At 43.3% G+C, this 17820-nt stretch overlaps 1 protein-coding gene and 1 long non-coding RNA gene across 4 annotated transcripts in view; one reads left to right on the forward strand and one right to left on the reverse strand.

Annotated features, from left to right (window-relative positions):
* The window catches only part of GART (phosphoribosylglycinamide formyltransferase, phosphoribosylglycinamide synthetase, phosphoribosylaminoimidazole synthetase), a 39891-nt gene extending 27046 nt beyond the window's left edge, over positions 1-12845 (forward strand). For all 3 annotated transcript variants that reach the window (XM_023190791.3, XM_023190782.3, XM_023190793.2), the window contains exons 17-22: positions 5368-5574; positions 6574-6711; positions 10668-10798; positions 11071-11212; positions 12254-12369; positions 12466-12845. In XM_023190791.3, coding sequence (XP_023046559.1) covers positions 5368-5574; positions 6574-6711; positions 10668-10798; positions 11071-11212; positions 12254-12369; positions 12466-12663 — 932 coding nt within the window. In that variant the 3' untranslated portion in view covers positions 12664-12845. The remainder of the gene's footprint in view (positions 1-5367; positions 5575-6573; positions 6712-10667; positions 10799-11070; positions 11213-12253; positions 12370-12465) is intronic.
* Positions 10556-17820, reverse strand: part of LOC111525464 — a 9088-nt gene continuing 1823 nt past the window's right edge. Inside the window, exons 2-3 of the long non-coding RNA XR_002726117.2 lie at positions 12458-12541; positions 10556-12174 (exon numbers count right to left, since the gene is read on the reverse strand). This is a non-coding gene — a long non-coding RNA (uncharacterized LOC111525464). The remainder of the gene's footprint in view (positions 12175-12457; positions 12542-17820) is intronic.

Here is a 17820-nt window from a genome sequence, read left to right on the forward strand (position 1 = left end):
AAAAAAAAAAAAAAAAAAAAAGAAGTAAAAAGAAGTCTCAGGTTTCTAGTTAAGCAGGTGAGTAGGTGATAACATCATTAACATAGGAAGAAGAGTAAGTTTGGAGTAGAAGGTTTTTAAATCTTCATTGTGTTTATTCCAAGGTGACTGTGAGCAGAAGTTGAAGTCAGGCTGAAGATAAATTGGGTGGTTATTTGCACATAGTAATAGTTATAGCCAAGAGAATGAGGGGGAGACCAAAAGGTTGTTTCTCAAAGTAGAGTGACTGTAAAGAACAGTCCAAAGCAGAGGGTAAACCATATAAAAGTATTATCATCAAATCCACTTGGATTTTTTCTTTCTTTTTTTTTTTTTTTTTTTTGAGACAGAGTCTCACTCTGAAGCCCAGGCTGGAGTGTAATGGTATGATCTTGGCTCACTGCAAACTCCACCTACTGGGCTGAAGCAGTTATCCTGCCTCAGCCTCCCATGTAGCTAGGATTACAGGCACCCACCACCACGCCCAGCTAATTTTTGTATTTTTAGTAGAGACAGGGTTTCACCTTATTGGCCAGCTTGGTTTCGAATTCCTGGCCTCAAGTGATCTGCCCGTCTCAGCCTCCCAAAGTCCTGGGATTACAGGCGTGAGCCACCACACCCAGCCCCACGGTAGGATTTTAACGTGACACTGGTCCACAGTGTCAGGTACAGCACAGAGATCTAGAATAAGCACTAGAAAAAGACTGGTGTATTTTAGAGTTAGGTCAAAAGGCAGTTTGCTGGGCATAGATACCACCCACTAGATTGTTGTGGCAGAGTTGTGGAGACAGTGGGTAGAGATTTCTGTTTGAAGAAACCTACTAGTAAAAGATAAGTGGAATAATTTTATGCATGCAGCAAAAGTGAGGGACAGAGTCCTCCCTCCCTGTGTTTTTGTTTTGTGATGGAGTCTTGCTCTGTCACCAGGCTGGAGTGCAGTGGTGCAATCTTAGCTCACTGCAACCTCCGCCTCCTGGATTCAAGTGATTCTCTTGCCTCAGCCTCCCAAGTAGCTGGGACTACAGGCGCCCGCCACCACACCCGGCTGATTTTTGTATTTTTAGTAGAGGTGGGGTTTCACCATGTTGGCCAGGATGGTCTAGATCTCTTGACCTAATGATCCACCCACTCTGGCCTCCCAAAGTGCTGGGATTACAGGCATGAGCCACTGTGCCCGGCCCCTCCCTTCCTTGTTTTTGTAGAATAAAGTCAGAGAAACTTTTCCAGCTCTAGTCAACTAATACACATTGGCTTGAAGGAGTAGAAACTGAGGGAGTTTACATAAAATAACTTCCCTGTGAAGTATTAGTGAAATGAGCAGGCCTGGGGTGGAGCTTGAAGAGAGAAGTAGATAAAGCAGTCAAGGTCAAACAGGAATGAGACAGGGAGCAGGACTGAAGGCACAGGTGAAGCTGAAGCTGCTCATGTAGTTTCTCTCCCAGAGTAAAAGCCTGTATATGGCTTTGAAGCAAGAACAGAGAAAAATAGATTGATTAGGTTGATCCAGCCGAAGTAAGCAGGTATTGGGGTCATTCATGGGGGAGAAGCAGTCAGAGAAATAGAGGTGAGTAGATTTGGTGAGCTAACCCAAGAGTCAGAGCGTATGTGAAGCTCGGAGAGAACTGAAGAGTCAGAGGTAGGTTATGTGGAAGTGAGGAAATCAGCAAGGGAAGCTGGGAGAGTGGTCCCGCTGAAGATGGGATTTCAGCCTAGTCAGGGAAGCAAAACAGACAGGCCAGGCCAGGCTGAGTGGGAGTCTCTTCCAGGTCCATGGACTGAGCATAGTAAGGAGTTGAAGGATTTATAGGAGGGTGAAACTAGGGGTTTAAGACCTTCCTTGGGTAGAAATGCTTTCTGATGAGCATATATAAGAACCTTAATAAGTTTTTCATTCATCATCTTTTTCAAGTAGTTAAAAACAGTGGCCTGCTGATGAATGGGGAAAGGAACAGGACTGATTTGTGCATTTGCCAGTTTCTGTGGTATAAATACTCCCATCATAGCTGCTTTAAAAATGGCTGTTTAACAGTCTCTACAAGCTGGCTCTAGCACAGCACTAGTTAAAAACAACATAGTAGTCACCTCATTAAGAAACTGAAAGTTGATATAGCCATATTCCTGAAAGCAGTTATATTTTGAGTTACACAAATGTCTGTATTCCAGTAAAAGCCATTGCACAACTTCTTGCATCCAGCCTCTAAAGTTTCTTCCAGGAATCATACTTTGACAACAGATTTAAGTAAGGGCTTCTGGGATTTTTGTTTGTTTGTTTTTTATTGAGACAGAGTCTCATCCTGTCGCCCCAACTGGAGTTCAGTGGTGTGATCACAGCTCACTATAGCCCCAACGTCCTAGGTTCAAGTGATCCTCCCACCTCAGCCTCCTGAGTAGCTGGGACCACAGGTACACGCCACCACACTTGGCTATTTTTTGTATTTTTAGTAGAGACGGGATTTCACCACATTGCCCAGGCTGATCTCAAATTCCTTGGCTCAGAGCAATCTGCCCACCTCAGCCTCCCAAAGTGCTGGGATTACTGGCATGAGCTGCCACACCCGGCCAGGACTTTTTGACATTAAAATTACAACTTACATTATTCATGAAGTACTTGTTCATTTATAGAAACTAGACTCAGTCTGTCAATGTTTTTTCCTATAAATACTTTGTAAAACTTCACTAAAACAAGATCATAGTTTGGTAATCTGCTACTTGCCCTGCCATTAAATATATCATCACTATCTACCTGTCTTAGTAGCATCATTTTTGATAACAAGTATTCCATTTTATAGATGTACCACTATTTAGTTTTAAGTTGCTATTGACTTTTAACTATTGAGAGCATAGTGAACAATGTAGTTACTGAATCTTCTGAGAGCTCAACTATTAAGAATGGACATTTTCCAGCTACTATAAATGGAATTGAATCTTAAGAGTCATAGACATGTGATTCATTTTTATGTTTATTTTTATTTAATTTTAGTTTTAATAGTTTTTTTTTTTTTGGAGACGGAGTCTCGCCCTGTTGCCCAGGCTGGAGTGCAGTAGCGCGATCTCAGCTCACTGCAACCTTCACCTCCTGGTTTCAAGCGATTCTCCTGCCTCAGCCTCCCGAGTAGCTGGGATTACAGATGTGCGTCACCACGCCCAGCTAATTTTTGTATTTTCAGTAGACACGGGGTTTCATCATGTTGGCCAGGCTGGTCTCAAACTCATGACATCGTGATCCTCTGGCCTCGGCCTCCCAAAGTGCTGAGATTACAGGTGTGAGCCACCACACCCGGCCTCATTTTTAAAATTGTATCAACTCCAGGCTGGGTGTGGTGATGGCTCACCCCTGTAATTCCAGCACTTTGGGAGGCTGAGGTGGGTGGATCCCCTGAGGTCAGGAGTTCAAGACCAGCCTGGCCAACATGATGAAACCCTGTCTCTACTAAAAATACACACACACAAAAAGCCAGGTGTGGTGGCACATGCCTATAATCCCAGCTACTCAGGAGGCTGAGGCATGAGAATAGCTTGAACCCAGGAGGCGGAGGTTTCACTGAGCCGAGAGATCACGCCATTGCACTCCAGCCTGAACGACAGAGACAGACTCTGTCTCAAAAAAAAAAAAAATGTTATCAACTCCAAAGTATTAAAAAACTGATTATCAGCTGAGCATGATGGCTCATGCCTATAATCCCAGCACTTTGAGAGGCTGAGGCAGAAGAATTACATGAGCCCAGGAGGTCAAAACTAGACTGGGCAACATGGTAAGACCCTGTCTCTACAAAAAAAAGTTTTTTAAATAGCCAAGCATGGTGTCGCATGCCTGTAGTCCCAGCTACTCAGAAGGCTGAAGTGAGAGGATCACTTGAGCCTGGGAGATTGAGGGTACAGTGAGCCGTGTTCATGCCACTGCACTCCAGCCTGGGCAACGGAGCCAGATCCTATCTCAAAAAAAAAAAGACTGGGCACGGTGGCTCACGCCTGTAATCCTAGCATTTTGGGAGGCCGAGGCAGGTGGATCACAAGGTCAGGAGATTGAGACCATCCTGGCTAACATGGTGAAACCCCGTCTCTACTAAAAATACAAAAACTTAGCTGGGCATGGTGGTGGGTGCCTGTATTCCCAGCTACTCGGGAGGCTGAGGCAAGAGAATGGCACGAACCCAGGAGGCGGAACTTGCAGTGAGCCGAGATTGCGCCACTGCACTCCATCCTGGGTGACAGGGCAAGACTCCATCTCAAAAAAAAAAAAAAAAAAAAATCCAATAGATAAACCAAATAAATAGGCAGAACTGATCGTAAACCTTATTATTTAATAAAAAGCTAAGTTCACATTGGCTTCCCTTTCTTAAGAGCATCATAAATAATTTAATTCAGTATAGTTTTTTTTAAAAATCAGATCCCATAATCATAGATCCCAAAGAACTATCCAGATTCTTTTTAAATTCAGAAATGTTGTGTGTGTGTATATAGGCCTTTACCTAAAAATTTTTATTAGAGATTTTTGGTGTATAATTTGTGATAAGAGAGAATGTACTCTTTTTCTTTTTTTTGTTTTTGTTTTTGAGTTAGAATCTCCCTCTGTCACCAGGCTGGAGTGCAGTGGCGCCATCTCGGCTCACTGCAACCTCCACCTCCCAGGTTTAAATGATTCTCCTGCCTCAGCCTCCCGAGTAGCTGGTACTACAGGCTCACGCCCAGCTAATTATTGTATTTTTAGTAGAGAAGGTATTTCACTATGTTGTCCAGGATGGTCTCGATCTCCTGACCATGTGATCCGCCTGCCTTGGCCTCCCAAAGTGTTGGGATTACAGGCATGAGCAATCGCGCCCACCGAGAGAATGTATTCTTATAGCAGACCTAGGAAGTCTAAATTTTAAAATGAATGAGCGGGAGAGGATGTTGATCTGCATGCCATTAGCATAACTTTTCCTGAGTAGTGTATGCATTTTCTCTAAATAAGTAGACAAGCCATTTAGTTTTGCATTGTACTTTGGGTGCATTTTGGTCATCGCAAAGACTCAGCCAAACGTTTGCAAAAGAATGGTGTACTGGCCTTTGCTGGAATTCAGCTACTAGCTTATCTAATCCACTAGGGAATGTCTAAGGGTCTGGTTCGTTAATGTAGCACAAAACCTCATTCAATTGTAAGTACTGGCCAAGTGTGTCAACAAAAAATGTTCTTAATGTCTAAGGTACCAGTGGATCCCCAAATAAAAAGTTCTCAGAGGCCAATTTATAGTTTTACTCTACATAAAATAGCAGAGCCTGATTATAATTTCCATATCTTTGAATATGTGCAAACTTTTGTACTCTGTGTGAGAAGGTAGGAAAAATCAAACAATTCATGTCTATTTTCAGATGCCCAGACCTGGAGGATCCCCAAGGTCTTCTCATGGTTACAGCAGGAAGGACACCTTTCTGAGGAAGAGATGGCCAGAACATTTAACTGTGGGGTTGGCGCTGCCCTTGTGGTATCAAAGGAGCAGACAGAGCAGATTCTGAGGGATATCCAGCAGCACAGGGAAGAAGCCTGGGTGATTGGCAGTGTGGTTGCACGAGCTGAAGGTACTTGCTCCTTATGCATTTTTAGGTAGATAATTTTAGCTGTATAATATTAGCTATACCTCAACCTTGCCTCACAAGCTTTCTGCCCACCTTTTAGTGCAGCCATCGCTATGGCAACTATCTTTACACAGATGTAACATGACAGCACCCACCCCAGCGATACCACGTATCTCTTATTCATGCATGCACAACCACACCCCACAGGATCACTTCCCAAAGTAATCTCCCCACACACAAGACCTCATGGTTCCGCTTTGTCACTCAGTTCAATTCAAGGAATAGCGAGCACCCTGACAAGTACTTTATCAGTCAGGACTCTGCTAGAAGTGCTAGAACTTGGCAGAGGGGCAGAAAATCCACTCAGATTCACTAACAAAGATGTCACATGCTCGCTTCGGCAGCACATATGCTAAAATTGGAATGATACAGAGAAGATTCACAAAAATAAAAAACAGAAAAAAAAAGTCAGATCTTGCTGACTTCACCTATATCTGCCTTTCTTTCCTCTATTGTGTAGGATTCATTTTCAAGCGGGTTCTCCAAATGCCGGAAAGATAACATCCTTCAGCTCACATTACAATAAGAAAGGAGACCCTCTCTTTCTTAACATCCCATATCAAGTCTTTAAATGGTTTTGCTGGGTCACATGCTTATCCCCCAGACCAGAAGGTCATGGCACTACTGTGGGTGGTCTCACTAGGAAGATTTGAGGAGTAGGGGCAGAATACTGGCAGGCAGTCGTATATATCCACTATGTGCTTCAAGATAGTGATATGATCTGTAGCTTTTAGTTGAAGTGATTACGTATGTTCACCTTTTGGAAGTTTTTATAAATGAATAGTGTTAAGTGATACAAAGGTGTTGTTCATTTTAGTCTCTGCATTATCTTATTTTCAGGATAAAATATACCCTAAAGTTTTCATAAAATGTTTTTCTTTCCATTATTCCTGTTAATTCACAATTGTTCTTTACTTATTTATGGATATGTTTGGAATGAAGGTTCCCCACGTGTGAAAGTCAAGAATCTGATTGAAAGCATGCAAATAAATGGGTCAGTGTTGAAGAATGGCTCCCTGAAAAATCATTTCTCTTTTGGAAAAAAAAAGGCCAGAGTGGCTGTCTTAATATCTGGAACAGGTGAGATGTGGCTTCTTCTTCACTGTAGAGCTGTTGACTGCCCTTCCTTTCCTCCCTGCACTCTTTGAGATTGTAAGGTTACTCTCGGCAGAGTCTAGGGACTGCAGGGAATCATGAGGGTTGTCTTTGTCTTTTCAGCATTCTTAGTCTTTCCACTTTTCTTAGGAATTTGAGACCGCTCCCAAAAAAAATGTAGAGCATGTCAGAAAGCCGGTTAAAGAGAAACCAGAAAAGACAGAAAAGATAGAAGTTCCAGCTCATTTTGTATCATAGCTTTGTTGTTGAAAAGTCTGAAAACAGTTGAGGAATTTTTATTGTTATATTATTAAGAAGAAGTTTATGTTTGACCTTTATGGATAAAGGGATAAAGTAATGAGTATTGTATTCTCTCAGATGGATGTAGCCTGATTTTTTTTCCTCTATTGTAAGTAACATTGCTATGAACATTCTTGCAAATATTCAGTATGTTCTTAAATGCATATCTGATTTTTTTTATTTTTTTATTTTATTTTTATTTTTTTTTGAGACGGAGTCTCTCTCTGTCACCCAGACTGGAGTGCAGTGGCCGGATCTCAGTTCACTGCAAGCTCCGCCTCCCGGGTTTACGCCATTCTCCTGCCTCAGCCTCCCAAGTAGCTGGGACTACAGGCGCCCGCCAGCTCGCCCGGCTAGTTTTTTTGTATTTTTTAGTAGAGACGGGGTTTCACCGTATTAGGCAGGATGGTCTCGATCTCCTGACCTTGTGATCCGCCCGTCTCAGCCTCCCAAAGTGCTGGGATTACAGGCTTGAGCCACCGCGCCCGGCATCTGCTTTTTTTTTAATTGATGGCCAAGATCATCATGATTCTTTTTGAGACAGTCTTGCTATGTTGCCCAGGCTAGAGTAGAGTAGCTATTCACAGATGCAATCATAGTACACTGCAGCTTCCAGCTGTGGCCTCAAGCAATCCTTCCACCTTATTAGCCCCCCGAGTAGCTGGGACTGCAGGCATGCAGCATCACACCCAGCTCTGATATTTCTTCAGGATTCATTCCCAGAAGTTTAATTGCTTTACAAGTCAATCTTAAGGTTTTAATGTATTTTAGGCCCAAGTTGATAATAAAGCAAAGAAACTATTGTAAGGTGCAGCCATAAAAAAGAATAAAACCACATCATTTGCGGCAATATGGATGGAACTGGAGGCCGTTATCCTGAGTGAACTGCCTCAGAAACAGAAAACAAGATGTCGCATGTTCTCACAAGTAGGAGCTAAACAGTGGGTACATGTGGACATAAGGATGGAAACAATAGGGCCGGGCGCTGTGGCTCATGCCTGTAATCCTAGCACTTTGGGAGGCTGAGGCAGGCAGATAATGAGGTCAAGAGATCTAGACCATCCTGGCCAACATAGTGAAACCCTGTCTCCACTAAAAATACAAAAATTAGCTGGGTGTGGTGGTGCATGCCTATAGTCCCAGCTACTCTGGAGGCTGAGACGGGAGAATCGCTTGAACCCAGGAGACGGAGGTTGCAGTGAGCCAAGATCGCACCACTGTACTCCAGCCTGGCGACAGAGCAAGACTCCATCTCAAAAAAAAGAAAAAGATGGAAATAGTAGACAAAACAGGGAAGTGTGGGAGAAGGGGTGAGGGTTGAAAATTTTTCTATCAGGTATAATGTTCACTATTTAGGTAATAGGTACACTAGAAGCCCAATCCCCACCATTATACAATATTCCCATGTACTAAACAAGCGTGTGTACCCCTGAATCTAAATTAAAATAAGTTTTTTTAAAGAAACTATTGTAATGGTCATAGCATAGTGGTTCTTGAGAGGGTCAATTTTTCTTGCTTAATTAAGCAGCTTATTTCTCATCACTCAGTTTTGACATAATGTTATACTGTTTCTACTACAATGCTAGATCATAAGATACAGAATTTGTAGGAGCAATTACATATCCTAAACCACATCATTTGCAGCAGTATGGATGGAATTGAAGGCCAACCAGGAATATCCGTGCTTTTCACAATCTATTAATCCATTATCCCAAGAGGAAGGGAATTTTTTTAATTTTTAATTTTTATGGGTTCATGGTAGGTATATATATTTATGGGGTACATGAGATCTTTTGATACAGCCATACAACCTGTAATAATCACATCCCGGTATTCATCACCTCAAGCATTTATTCTTTCTTTGTGTTACAAACAATCCAGTTATATTATTTCAGTGTGTTGTTTGTTTGTTTGGTTGGTTTTTTGAGATAGAATCTCACTTTGTCGCCCAGGCTGGAGTGCATTGGCACAATCTTGGCTCACTGCAAACTCTGCCTCCCAGTTTCAAGCAACTCTTCTGCCTCAGCCTCCTGAGTAGCTGGGATTACAGGTTCCTGCTACCATGCCGGGCTCATTTTTTGTGTTTTTAGTAGGGATGGGGTTTCGTCATGCTGGCCAAGCTGGTCAGGCTAGTCTCGAACTCCTGACCTCAGGGTGATCCACCTGCCTCGGCCTCCCAAAGTGCTGGGATTATAGGCATGAGCCGTCGCGCCCAGCCTCTTTCAGTTATTTTAAAATGTGTAATAAATTATTGTTGACTACAGTCACCCTGTTATGCTATCAAACACTAGATTTTGTTCGTTCTAACTACATTTTTGTACCCATTAGCATCCCCTCTCCCTGTCTCTCCCAGTACCCTTCCTAGCCTCTGGTAACCATCATTGCACTATCATCATGAGTTCAACTGTTTTAATTTTTAGCTCCCACAAGTAAATGAGAACATGTGAGGTTTGTCTTTCTGTGCTTGACTTATTTCACTTAACTTAATGATCTCCCGTTCCATCCATGTTGTTGCAAATGACAGGATCTCATTCTTTTTTATGGCTGAATAGTACTCCATTGTGTGATGTACCACATTTTCTTAATCCATTTGTCTGCTGATAAACATTTAGGTTGCTTCCAAATCTTGGCTATGGAGAATAAACATGAAACTGCAGATATCTCTTTGATACACTGATTTTCTTTCTTTTGGGTATATACCTAGCAATGGGATTGCTGAATCATATGGTAGCTCTTTTTTTTTTAATTTTTGAGGATCCTTCAAACTGTTCTCCATGATAATTGTACTAATTTACATTCCCAATAGTGTGTGACGGTTCCCTTTTCTGCACATCTTCGCCAGCATGTTATTGCCTGTCTTTTGTATAAAAGCCATTTTAACTGGGGCAAAACAATATGTCGTTGTAGTTTTGGTTTGCATTTCTCTGATGATCAATGATGTTGAGCACCTTTTTATATACCTGTTTGCAATTTGTGTGTTTTAAGAAATGTCTATTCAGATCTCTTGCCCATGTTTAATCAGAGTATTAGATTTTTCCCTAATAAATTGTTTAAGCTCCTTATATATTCTGGTTATTAATCCCTTGTCAGATGGATAGTTTACAAATATTTTCTCCCATTCTGTGGGTTGTCTCCTTACTTTGTTGATTGTTTCCACTGCTATACAGAAGCTTTTTCCATATTTACTTAAGTTGCCTGTGCCACGAGAAAGGGAATTTAGAAGCCTTACGTATCACCAGTCTTTTCCAAGACATTTATTCAGAAAATTTGACAGTCCCCTATTCAAAACAGCACATCTCTTTTTTTAAGAAGTGTGAGGCCGGGTACAGTGGCTCACGCCTGTAATCCCAATACTTTGGGAGGCCGAGGTGGGCAGATCACCTAATGTCAGGAGTTCCAGACCACCCTGGCCAACGTGGTGAAACCCCGTCTCTACTAAAAATACAAAAAAATTAGCCGGGCGTGGTGGCACATGCCTGTAATTCCAGCTACTTGGGAGGCTGAGGCAGGAGAATTCCTTGAACCCAGGAGGTAGAGGTTGCAGTGAACCAAGATCGTGCCACTGCACTCCCAGCCTGCGACAGAGTGAGACTCCGTCTCAAAAAAAGTATGAACTCACTGTTGTTTTTCTCCCTTCTCAGGATCGAACCTGCAAGCACTCATAGACAGTACTCGGGAACCAAATAGCTCTGCACAAATTGATGTTGTTATCTCCAACAAAGCCGCAGTAGCTGGGTTAGATAAAGCGGAAAGAGCTGGTATTCCCACTAGAGTAAGTGACTTGGGAAAATATCTTTCCTGTGGGCCATATTTAAGCTCATAATCTGCCCTCACTGGACTCTGGTCTGTGGGGCACTTATTCTGTGGACTTCTGCCATTGTCGGTGGGTGCAGGCCTTGCCTTCTCCTTCATCCTGTCCCTTTCTTAATAATCTATCAGGTATATCTTTACAAAGAAGTGAAGTATGGGCTGTGTAAAGGTTGAGTTTTTAATTATTTTTGGTAATTCATTGAAAAAGGTTGTGCTTATCTTTTTCTATTACAGGTAATTAATCATAAACTGTATAAAAATCGTGTAGAATTTGACAATGCAATTGACCTAGTCCTTGAAGAGTTCTCCATAGACATAGTCTGTCTTGCAGGATTCATGAGAATTCTTTCTGGCCCCTTTGTCCGAAAGTGGAATGGTAAGCAAAAATTATTTGACATCACATTGAGAAATCAATTGAAAATGGTCTCCAGAACAGTTAACTTGCCAGACAATCCCAGTAGTGAACACCCTTCCCAGAAATCCAACTCCTGTTTGACTGTGATATTTTATTAATACTTCAACACAGGTCACAGTTTAATTTCCTTTGTTTTACTCTAAAGAATGACCCAATGATGATTTATTAACCTGCTCTCTATCCATTTACTTTGGCTTGCTGTAATTAGTCACTTTTTCTAATGTAGCTTAGTTTTGTTTCACATTACTCCAAAGATAATATTTCATCTTCTGAATAAATATTCGGAAGACCTTCCTTTACTTGTTTAGAAGCAAAAGAGAATGATTCCATACGTCCCAAAATGAAGAGTCCATCCTCTCTCAGGAAACAGACCATTGCCAGATGTTGGCAAGGAGGAGGTTATTGCCAGAAAACACATACTATCTATGTTACTGCCTTCTCCCCAAAAGCCTTGACTGCATCCTGTTTGTGTATGTGTGCACACAGTTGGTCACACAGTTGGACAATAAATGCATTTTCCCTCCAAAGACTTTATGTATTCTTAGGTGAATGTAGTTAGAGCACTTGTGGTGTGATATAAAATAGACAATGCCTTTGGTGACATGAGCCACACAGAACTAATCTAGCATCTGTCTGGTGGACGGGTCACTTTGTGGTTAGAAGTCAAGCACATAGACACTATGTAATAACCTCTTGCTTCTTTTTAATAGTATGTGCCAGCAACAAGCTGATATCAGCTTGAACTCCCCACCTTCCTGTCACCATGAGTGTCTGTTCAGAGCACCCCAGCATGCCTGTGGCTGTGCAAGAAGGGTACTTGCTGCTTCCGGGACCTTCGTGGATGAGAACTTCCTTTTACCTCATTTCTGTGTTTGGCAAAGAAAACATCCATCCCAGAATCCAACTCCTGTTTGACTTCAGATCTAGATAGGAAAACATATTCCTTTAACAGAATACCCACGATTTTTAAATTCTGACCACTATGCTTTTTTTAATTTTTAGGAAAAATGCTCAATATCCACCCATCCTTGCTCCCTTCTTTTAAGGGTTCGAATGCCCATGAGCAAGCCCTGGAAACCGGAGTCACAATTACTGGGTGCACTGTACACTTTGTAGCTGTGAGTATGTCTTTTTCTACCAACATAATATTAGTAGTCAGATGTAAATTACACTGGCTAGAAGGTAATGTTCAAAACTTTTGCTTACTTTTCCAGGAAGATGTAGATGCTGGACAAATTATTTTGCAAGAAGCTGTTCCCGTGAAGAGGGGTGATACTGTTGCAACTCTTTCTGAAAGAGTAAAATTAGCAGAACATAAAACATTTCCTGCAGCCCTCCAGTTGGTGGCCAGTGGAACTGTACAGCTTGGAGAAAATGGCAAGATCTGTTGGGTTAAAGAGGAAGCCTTCTAATTCAGAAATGGGGCCAGTTTTGAAAGAATTATTTGGTGTTGCATGGTGGTTTTTTATCATGAACTTGGCCCAAAAGAAAAACTGCTAAAAGACAAAAAAGACCTCACCCTTAATTCATCTGCTATTTTTTAATAAATAGAGACATTAAAAACAAGACTGGTTAGTGTAGCATATCTGAGACATACAGGTATCTTGGTCTTTTTTATGCTCTTTTTCTGACCGTCATCACCTCTTTTTTGTTGTTGTTGTTGTTGCTGGTATTGTCTGACAACATGAGGAATCACCTCCATTTTTGTAAGTTACATGTTTTCAGCCAGGCATGGTGGCTCACGCCTGTAATCCCAGCACTTTGGGAGGCCTAGGCAGGTGGATCACAAGGTCAGGTGATTGAGACCTTCCTGGCTAACACAGTGAAACCCCGTCTCTACTAAAAATACAAATAATAGTTACCTGGGCATGGTGGCATGCGCCTGTAATCCCAGCTACTCAGGTGGCTGACACAGGAGAATCGCTTGAACCCAGGAGGTGGAGGTTGCAGTGAGCCACGATCATGCCACTGCACTCCAGCCTGGTCAACAGAGCGAGACTCCGTCTCAAAAAAAATAATAAGTTATATGTTTTCTAATCTTTGATCGTATGCTTTTGAAGCCATGACTGCTGGATGTATCTGAGTTAAAATGGGGAAAAGAAACATGAGGACAAGCCCAAGTGTATCACCTGGGTTCCATTTATAATCTTGGTTATAGATTCCACTGTGTAAAAGTTGCCCAGCCTCCTTCTGATCAGTGTCAAGTGACTTATCTCTTCCCCAAGTCTAACGAGGCAGTGTCTCTCCCTTATATTGTATATCTGATTTGAGACTTTCCTGATCATCGTGATCATAACCTGGTATGTTAAGATTTCTGTATAGCTCCCATTTCTGAAGGATAGTACCCTTTATGCTTTGAAGTATCATTAAACGTTCCTCTAATTATTGACAGTTTCTGTAATCCCCAGATTTTAGCTTCAGTAAAGTTTAGTTATCCTGTGGTTTATAAAGTTCCATGATTCTCTGTAAGTCACTAGAGGATTAGAGGGAGCGTTGGTGGCTTCTAGATTCAAGCATAAAACTAGGCATGTTTCTCATCCACTCTCTCTATTCCCTCGTCGATTAAAGTAGGCAGATGTCATTCATACAGTTGTTTTGATGAGACAGTCTCGCTCAGTCGCCCAGGCTGGGGTGCAGTGGCACAATCTCGGCTCACTGCAACCTCTGCCTCCCGGGTTCAAGTGATTCTCCTGCCTCAGCTTCCTGAGTAGCTGGGATTACAGGTGTGCACTGCCACACCCGGCTCATTTTGTATTTTTAGTAGAGACAGGGTTTCACCATGTTGGCCAGGCTAGTCTGCAACTCCTGGCCTCATTTGATCTCCTGCTTTGGCCCCCAAAGTGCTGGGATTACAAGCATGAGCCACCACACTCGACCTCTTTTGTTTTTTTTGTGGTTTTTTTTCTTTTTGAGACGGGAGTCTCACTCTTGTTATCCAGGCTGGATTGCAGTGGCGCGATCTCGGCTCACCGTAACTTCCACCTCCTTGGTTCAAGTGATTCTCCTGCCTCAGCCTCCCGAGTAGCTGGGATTACAGGCACACACCACCACACCCAACTAATTTTTGTATATTTAGTAGAGATGGGGTTTCTCTGTGCTGGTCAGGCTGGTCTCAAACTCCCGACCTCATGTGATCCGCCTGCCTTGGCCTCCCAAAGTGCTGGGATTACAAGTATGAGCCACCGTGCCCGGCCTCCCAGCTAATTTTTATATTTTCAGTAGAGACAGGGTTTCACCACGTTGGCCAGGCTGGTCTCGAACTCTTGACCTCAGGTGATCCGCCCATTTCAGCCTCCCAAAGTGCTGAGATTACAGGTGTGAGCCACTGCGCCTGGCCCCAAACAGCATTTTAAATTTCCTATATCACCAAACTCCAGAAAGTCACAGGAAACAAAAATAAGTTGTTATAACAGTATCACTCAACTCCTTGAAAGCTTCAATTACATGCACCAGGAAAATGTAACATTGAAAATCATTTTAAATGAAATACTCAGTTGAGGAGTCTATTAGATCCTCCTTTACTTTTGTTGAAAACCAATTATTGGAAACCATGCAATTTTTTTTTGAGAGGGAGTCTCACTCTGTTGCCCAGGCTTTAGTGCAGTGGCATGATCTTGGCTCACTGCAACCCCCACCTCGGCCTCCTGAGTAGCTGGGACTACAGGCTCGTGCCACCATGCCTGGCTAATTTTTGTATTTTGTAGAGTTAGGGTCTCACTGTGTTGTCCAGGCTGCTCTCCAACTCCTAAACTCAAGCAATCCTCCCCCTTTAACCTCCCAAAGTTCTGAAATTACAGGTGTGAACCATTACACCTGGCCAAACCATCCAATCTGTAAAGGATTAATTTCCCTTCTTCAGCACCCACAGTAAATCCACCTTTTCAGTTGCGCCTTTGCTGCCTGGAAGGTGTTAACAATCTGGGGTAAGTGAGAGGTGTGCCTTTCTTTTGCAAAATGAGGGAGGGATGATGCTCAGAGGGGAGGTGGGACTTCTTTGTACACCTTGAGGGATTCCTGTGTTCAATACTGTGATACCACTCCAGGGTCAATCATTAGCTTCGAGGAGGAGGTTTAGGCATTGGCGTTGGCAAGAGAGAGTAGATCATGAACATAATGTAGAGGCGTGGAATCTGAGAGCACCAATCGCGTGAGAAGGGTGGAGCCAGCCAAGGACACTGGGTATGAGTAGGCTGTGCAGTAGGGGGACCCAGAAGAGAGAGAGAGACTCCACGAAGCTTGAAGAAGCGTGTCTCAAAGAGCGGAGAAAGAGCTTCTGGTGCCTTTCTCTTAGAGGCCAACTACAGCAAGAAGAGAGAAGAGTCTGTGCCATCCACACAAGCACCCTTCAGCACACCTGAAATCCCAGGATCAGAAATCCCTGTCTGTCTTCAGATGGGGAGGCTCTGCCCCACGTCACACCCCCAGCACAGCTCACCCAAATCCAAATCTCCACGGTGGCAGAATGACTCCGAAAGAGGAAAGCAGGAGGCAGCAGCCCAGAGCTGGTCCTTCCAGGCAGGGTGTATTCAGCAAGAGGAAAATGAGGAGGAAAGCTGCCTGCTTTCAGAGTTTTCCATCTGGGAGGAAACAGTTTGGGTAACACAAATCCCCGGGACCTACTGAAGGGATGTATAAGGATCAAAGACACCTGCTGTGTTGATTTGGTGGGGCTGATGTGACAAAGCACCACAGACTGGGGCTTCAACAACAGGAGACCGTTATTCTTCCATAGTCCTGGAGACTGGAAGTCCAAGATCAAGGTGTCTGCAGGGTGGGTTTCTCCTGAGGCCTCTCTTTGGCAGGCAGATGGCTGCCTTCTCTCTGTGTCCTCACAGGGACTTTGCTCCGTGTGTGCACAACCCTGGTGTGTCTCTGCAGCCAAATTTCCTCCTTTTATAAGGATGCCAGTCAGACTGGATTATCACCCACCTTAACAGCCTCATTTTAACTTAATCACCTCTTTAAATAACATCTCCAAATGCAGTCACATTCTAAAGTACTGGGGGTTAGGGCTTCAATATGGGGGGCACAATTCAGCCCAAAGAGTGGAGAAGTGACCAGGTCATCTGGAGGGAGACAGCTGTGTGAACACCATCTTGATTTACCTACCTCCTTGTGCAAATGCATCATCAAAATAACTAGTGTTTATCCCACCAGCTTTGTGGACTAGAAGGATGGAGAGCAGTAATTCCTTACTACCTTAGTAATTACAATAAAGAAATCTTTTTATTTTTTTTTTGAGACGGAGTCTTGCTCTTGTTACCCAGGCTGGAGTGCAATGGAGAGATCTCAGCTCACTGCAACCTCTGCCTCCCAGGTTCAAATGATCCTCCTGCTTCAGCCTCCCAAGTAGCTGGGATTACAGGTGCCCACCACCACACCCAGCTAATTTTTGTCTTTTTAGTAGAGATGGGGTTTCACCATGTTGGCCAGGCTGGTCTCGAACTCCTGACCTCAGGTGATCTGCCCGCCTCGGCCTCCCAAAGTGCCGGGATTACAGGTGTAAGCCACCGCACCCAGCTAATAATTACAATAAAGGAATCTTAAGTGTTTGTGTTGATACACACCTATTAGACTGCAAAGATTAAAAAGAGACTACTAATGTGTGTTCCCAAAAGTGTGGAGTAACAGACATTCCCAAATATGTTGGTGGTGCAAATTGGTCCATCGCTTCTTGAACATAGTTCAGCAATACCTATTTATTCACAAAACATAGTGGCTACCTTTCCGTGGCTGTATCTACTGAACCATGTCATTTTTTTTTTTTTTTTTTTTTTTGGGACAGAGTCTCACTCTGTCACACAGGCTGGAGTGCAGTGGTGCGATCTCGGCTCACTGCAACCTCCGCCTCCTGGGTTCAAGCAATTCTCCTGCCTCAGCCTCCCGAGTAGCTGGGGTTACAGGCATGTGTCACCACGCCCAGCTAATTTTTTGTATTTTTAGAGAGACGGGGTTTCTCCACGTTGGTAAGGCTGGTCTCAAACTCCCGACCTCAGGTGATCCGCCTGCCTCAGCCTCCCAAAGTGCTGAGACTACAGGCATGAGCCACTGTGCCTGGCCTTATTTTTCTTTTTAAAAATTTTTTAGTGGCCAGGTCTCACTCTGTTGCTTAGTTTGGAGAGCATTGGTACGATCATGGCTCACTGCAGCCTCCAACTCCTGGGCTCAAGTGATCCTCCCACTTCAGCCTCCTGTGTAGCTGGGATTACAGGCAGACACCATCACACCTGGCTAATCTTAAAAGTTTCGTACAGATGGAGTCTCACTATGTTGTGCACACTGGCATTATAAGCATAAGCCACTTCACCTGGCCTGTTTTTCTTTTATGCTGTTTAAGATGCTGCCTAGAAGAGTTAACTTTTACAGAAATCCTGTTTTTTTGGGGGACGGAGTCTTGCTCTGTCGCCCAGGCTGGACTGCAGTGGCACAATCTCGGCTCACTGCAAGCTCCACCTCCCGGGTTCACGCCATTCTCCTGCCTCAGCCTCCGGAGTAGCTGGGACTACAGGCGCTCGGCACCACGCCCAGCTAATTTTTTGTATTTTGTATTTTTTTTTTTTTTTTTTTTT

Source organism: Piliocolobus tephrosceles, chromosome 19 (genome assembly GCF_002776525.5).
Source record: "Piliocolobus tephrosceles isolate RC106 chromosome 19, ASM277652v3, whole genome shotgun sequence".
Classification (NCBI taxonomy): domain Eukaryota; kingdom Metazoa; phylum Chordata; class Mammalia; order Primates; family Cercopithecidae; genus Piliocolobus; species Piliocolobus tephrosceles.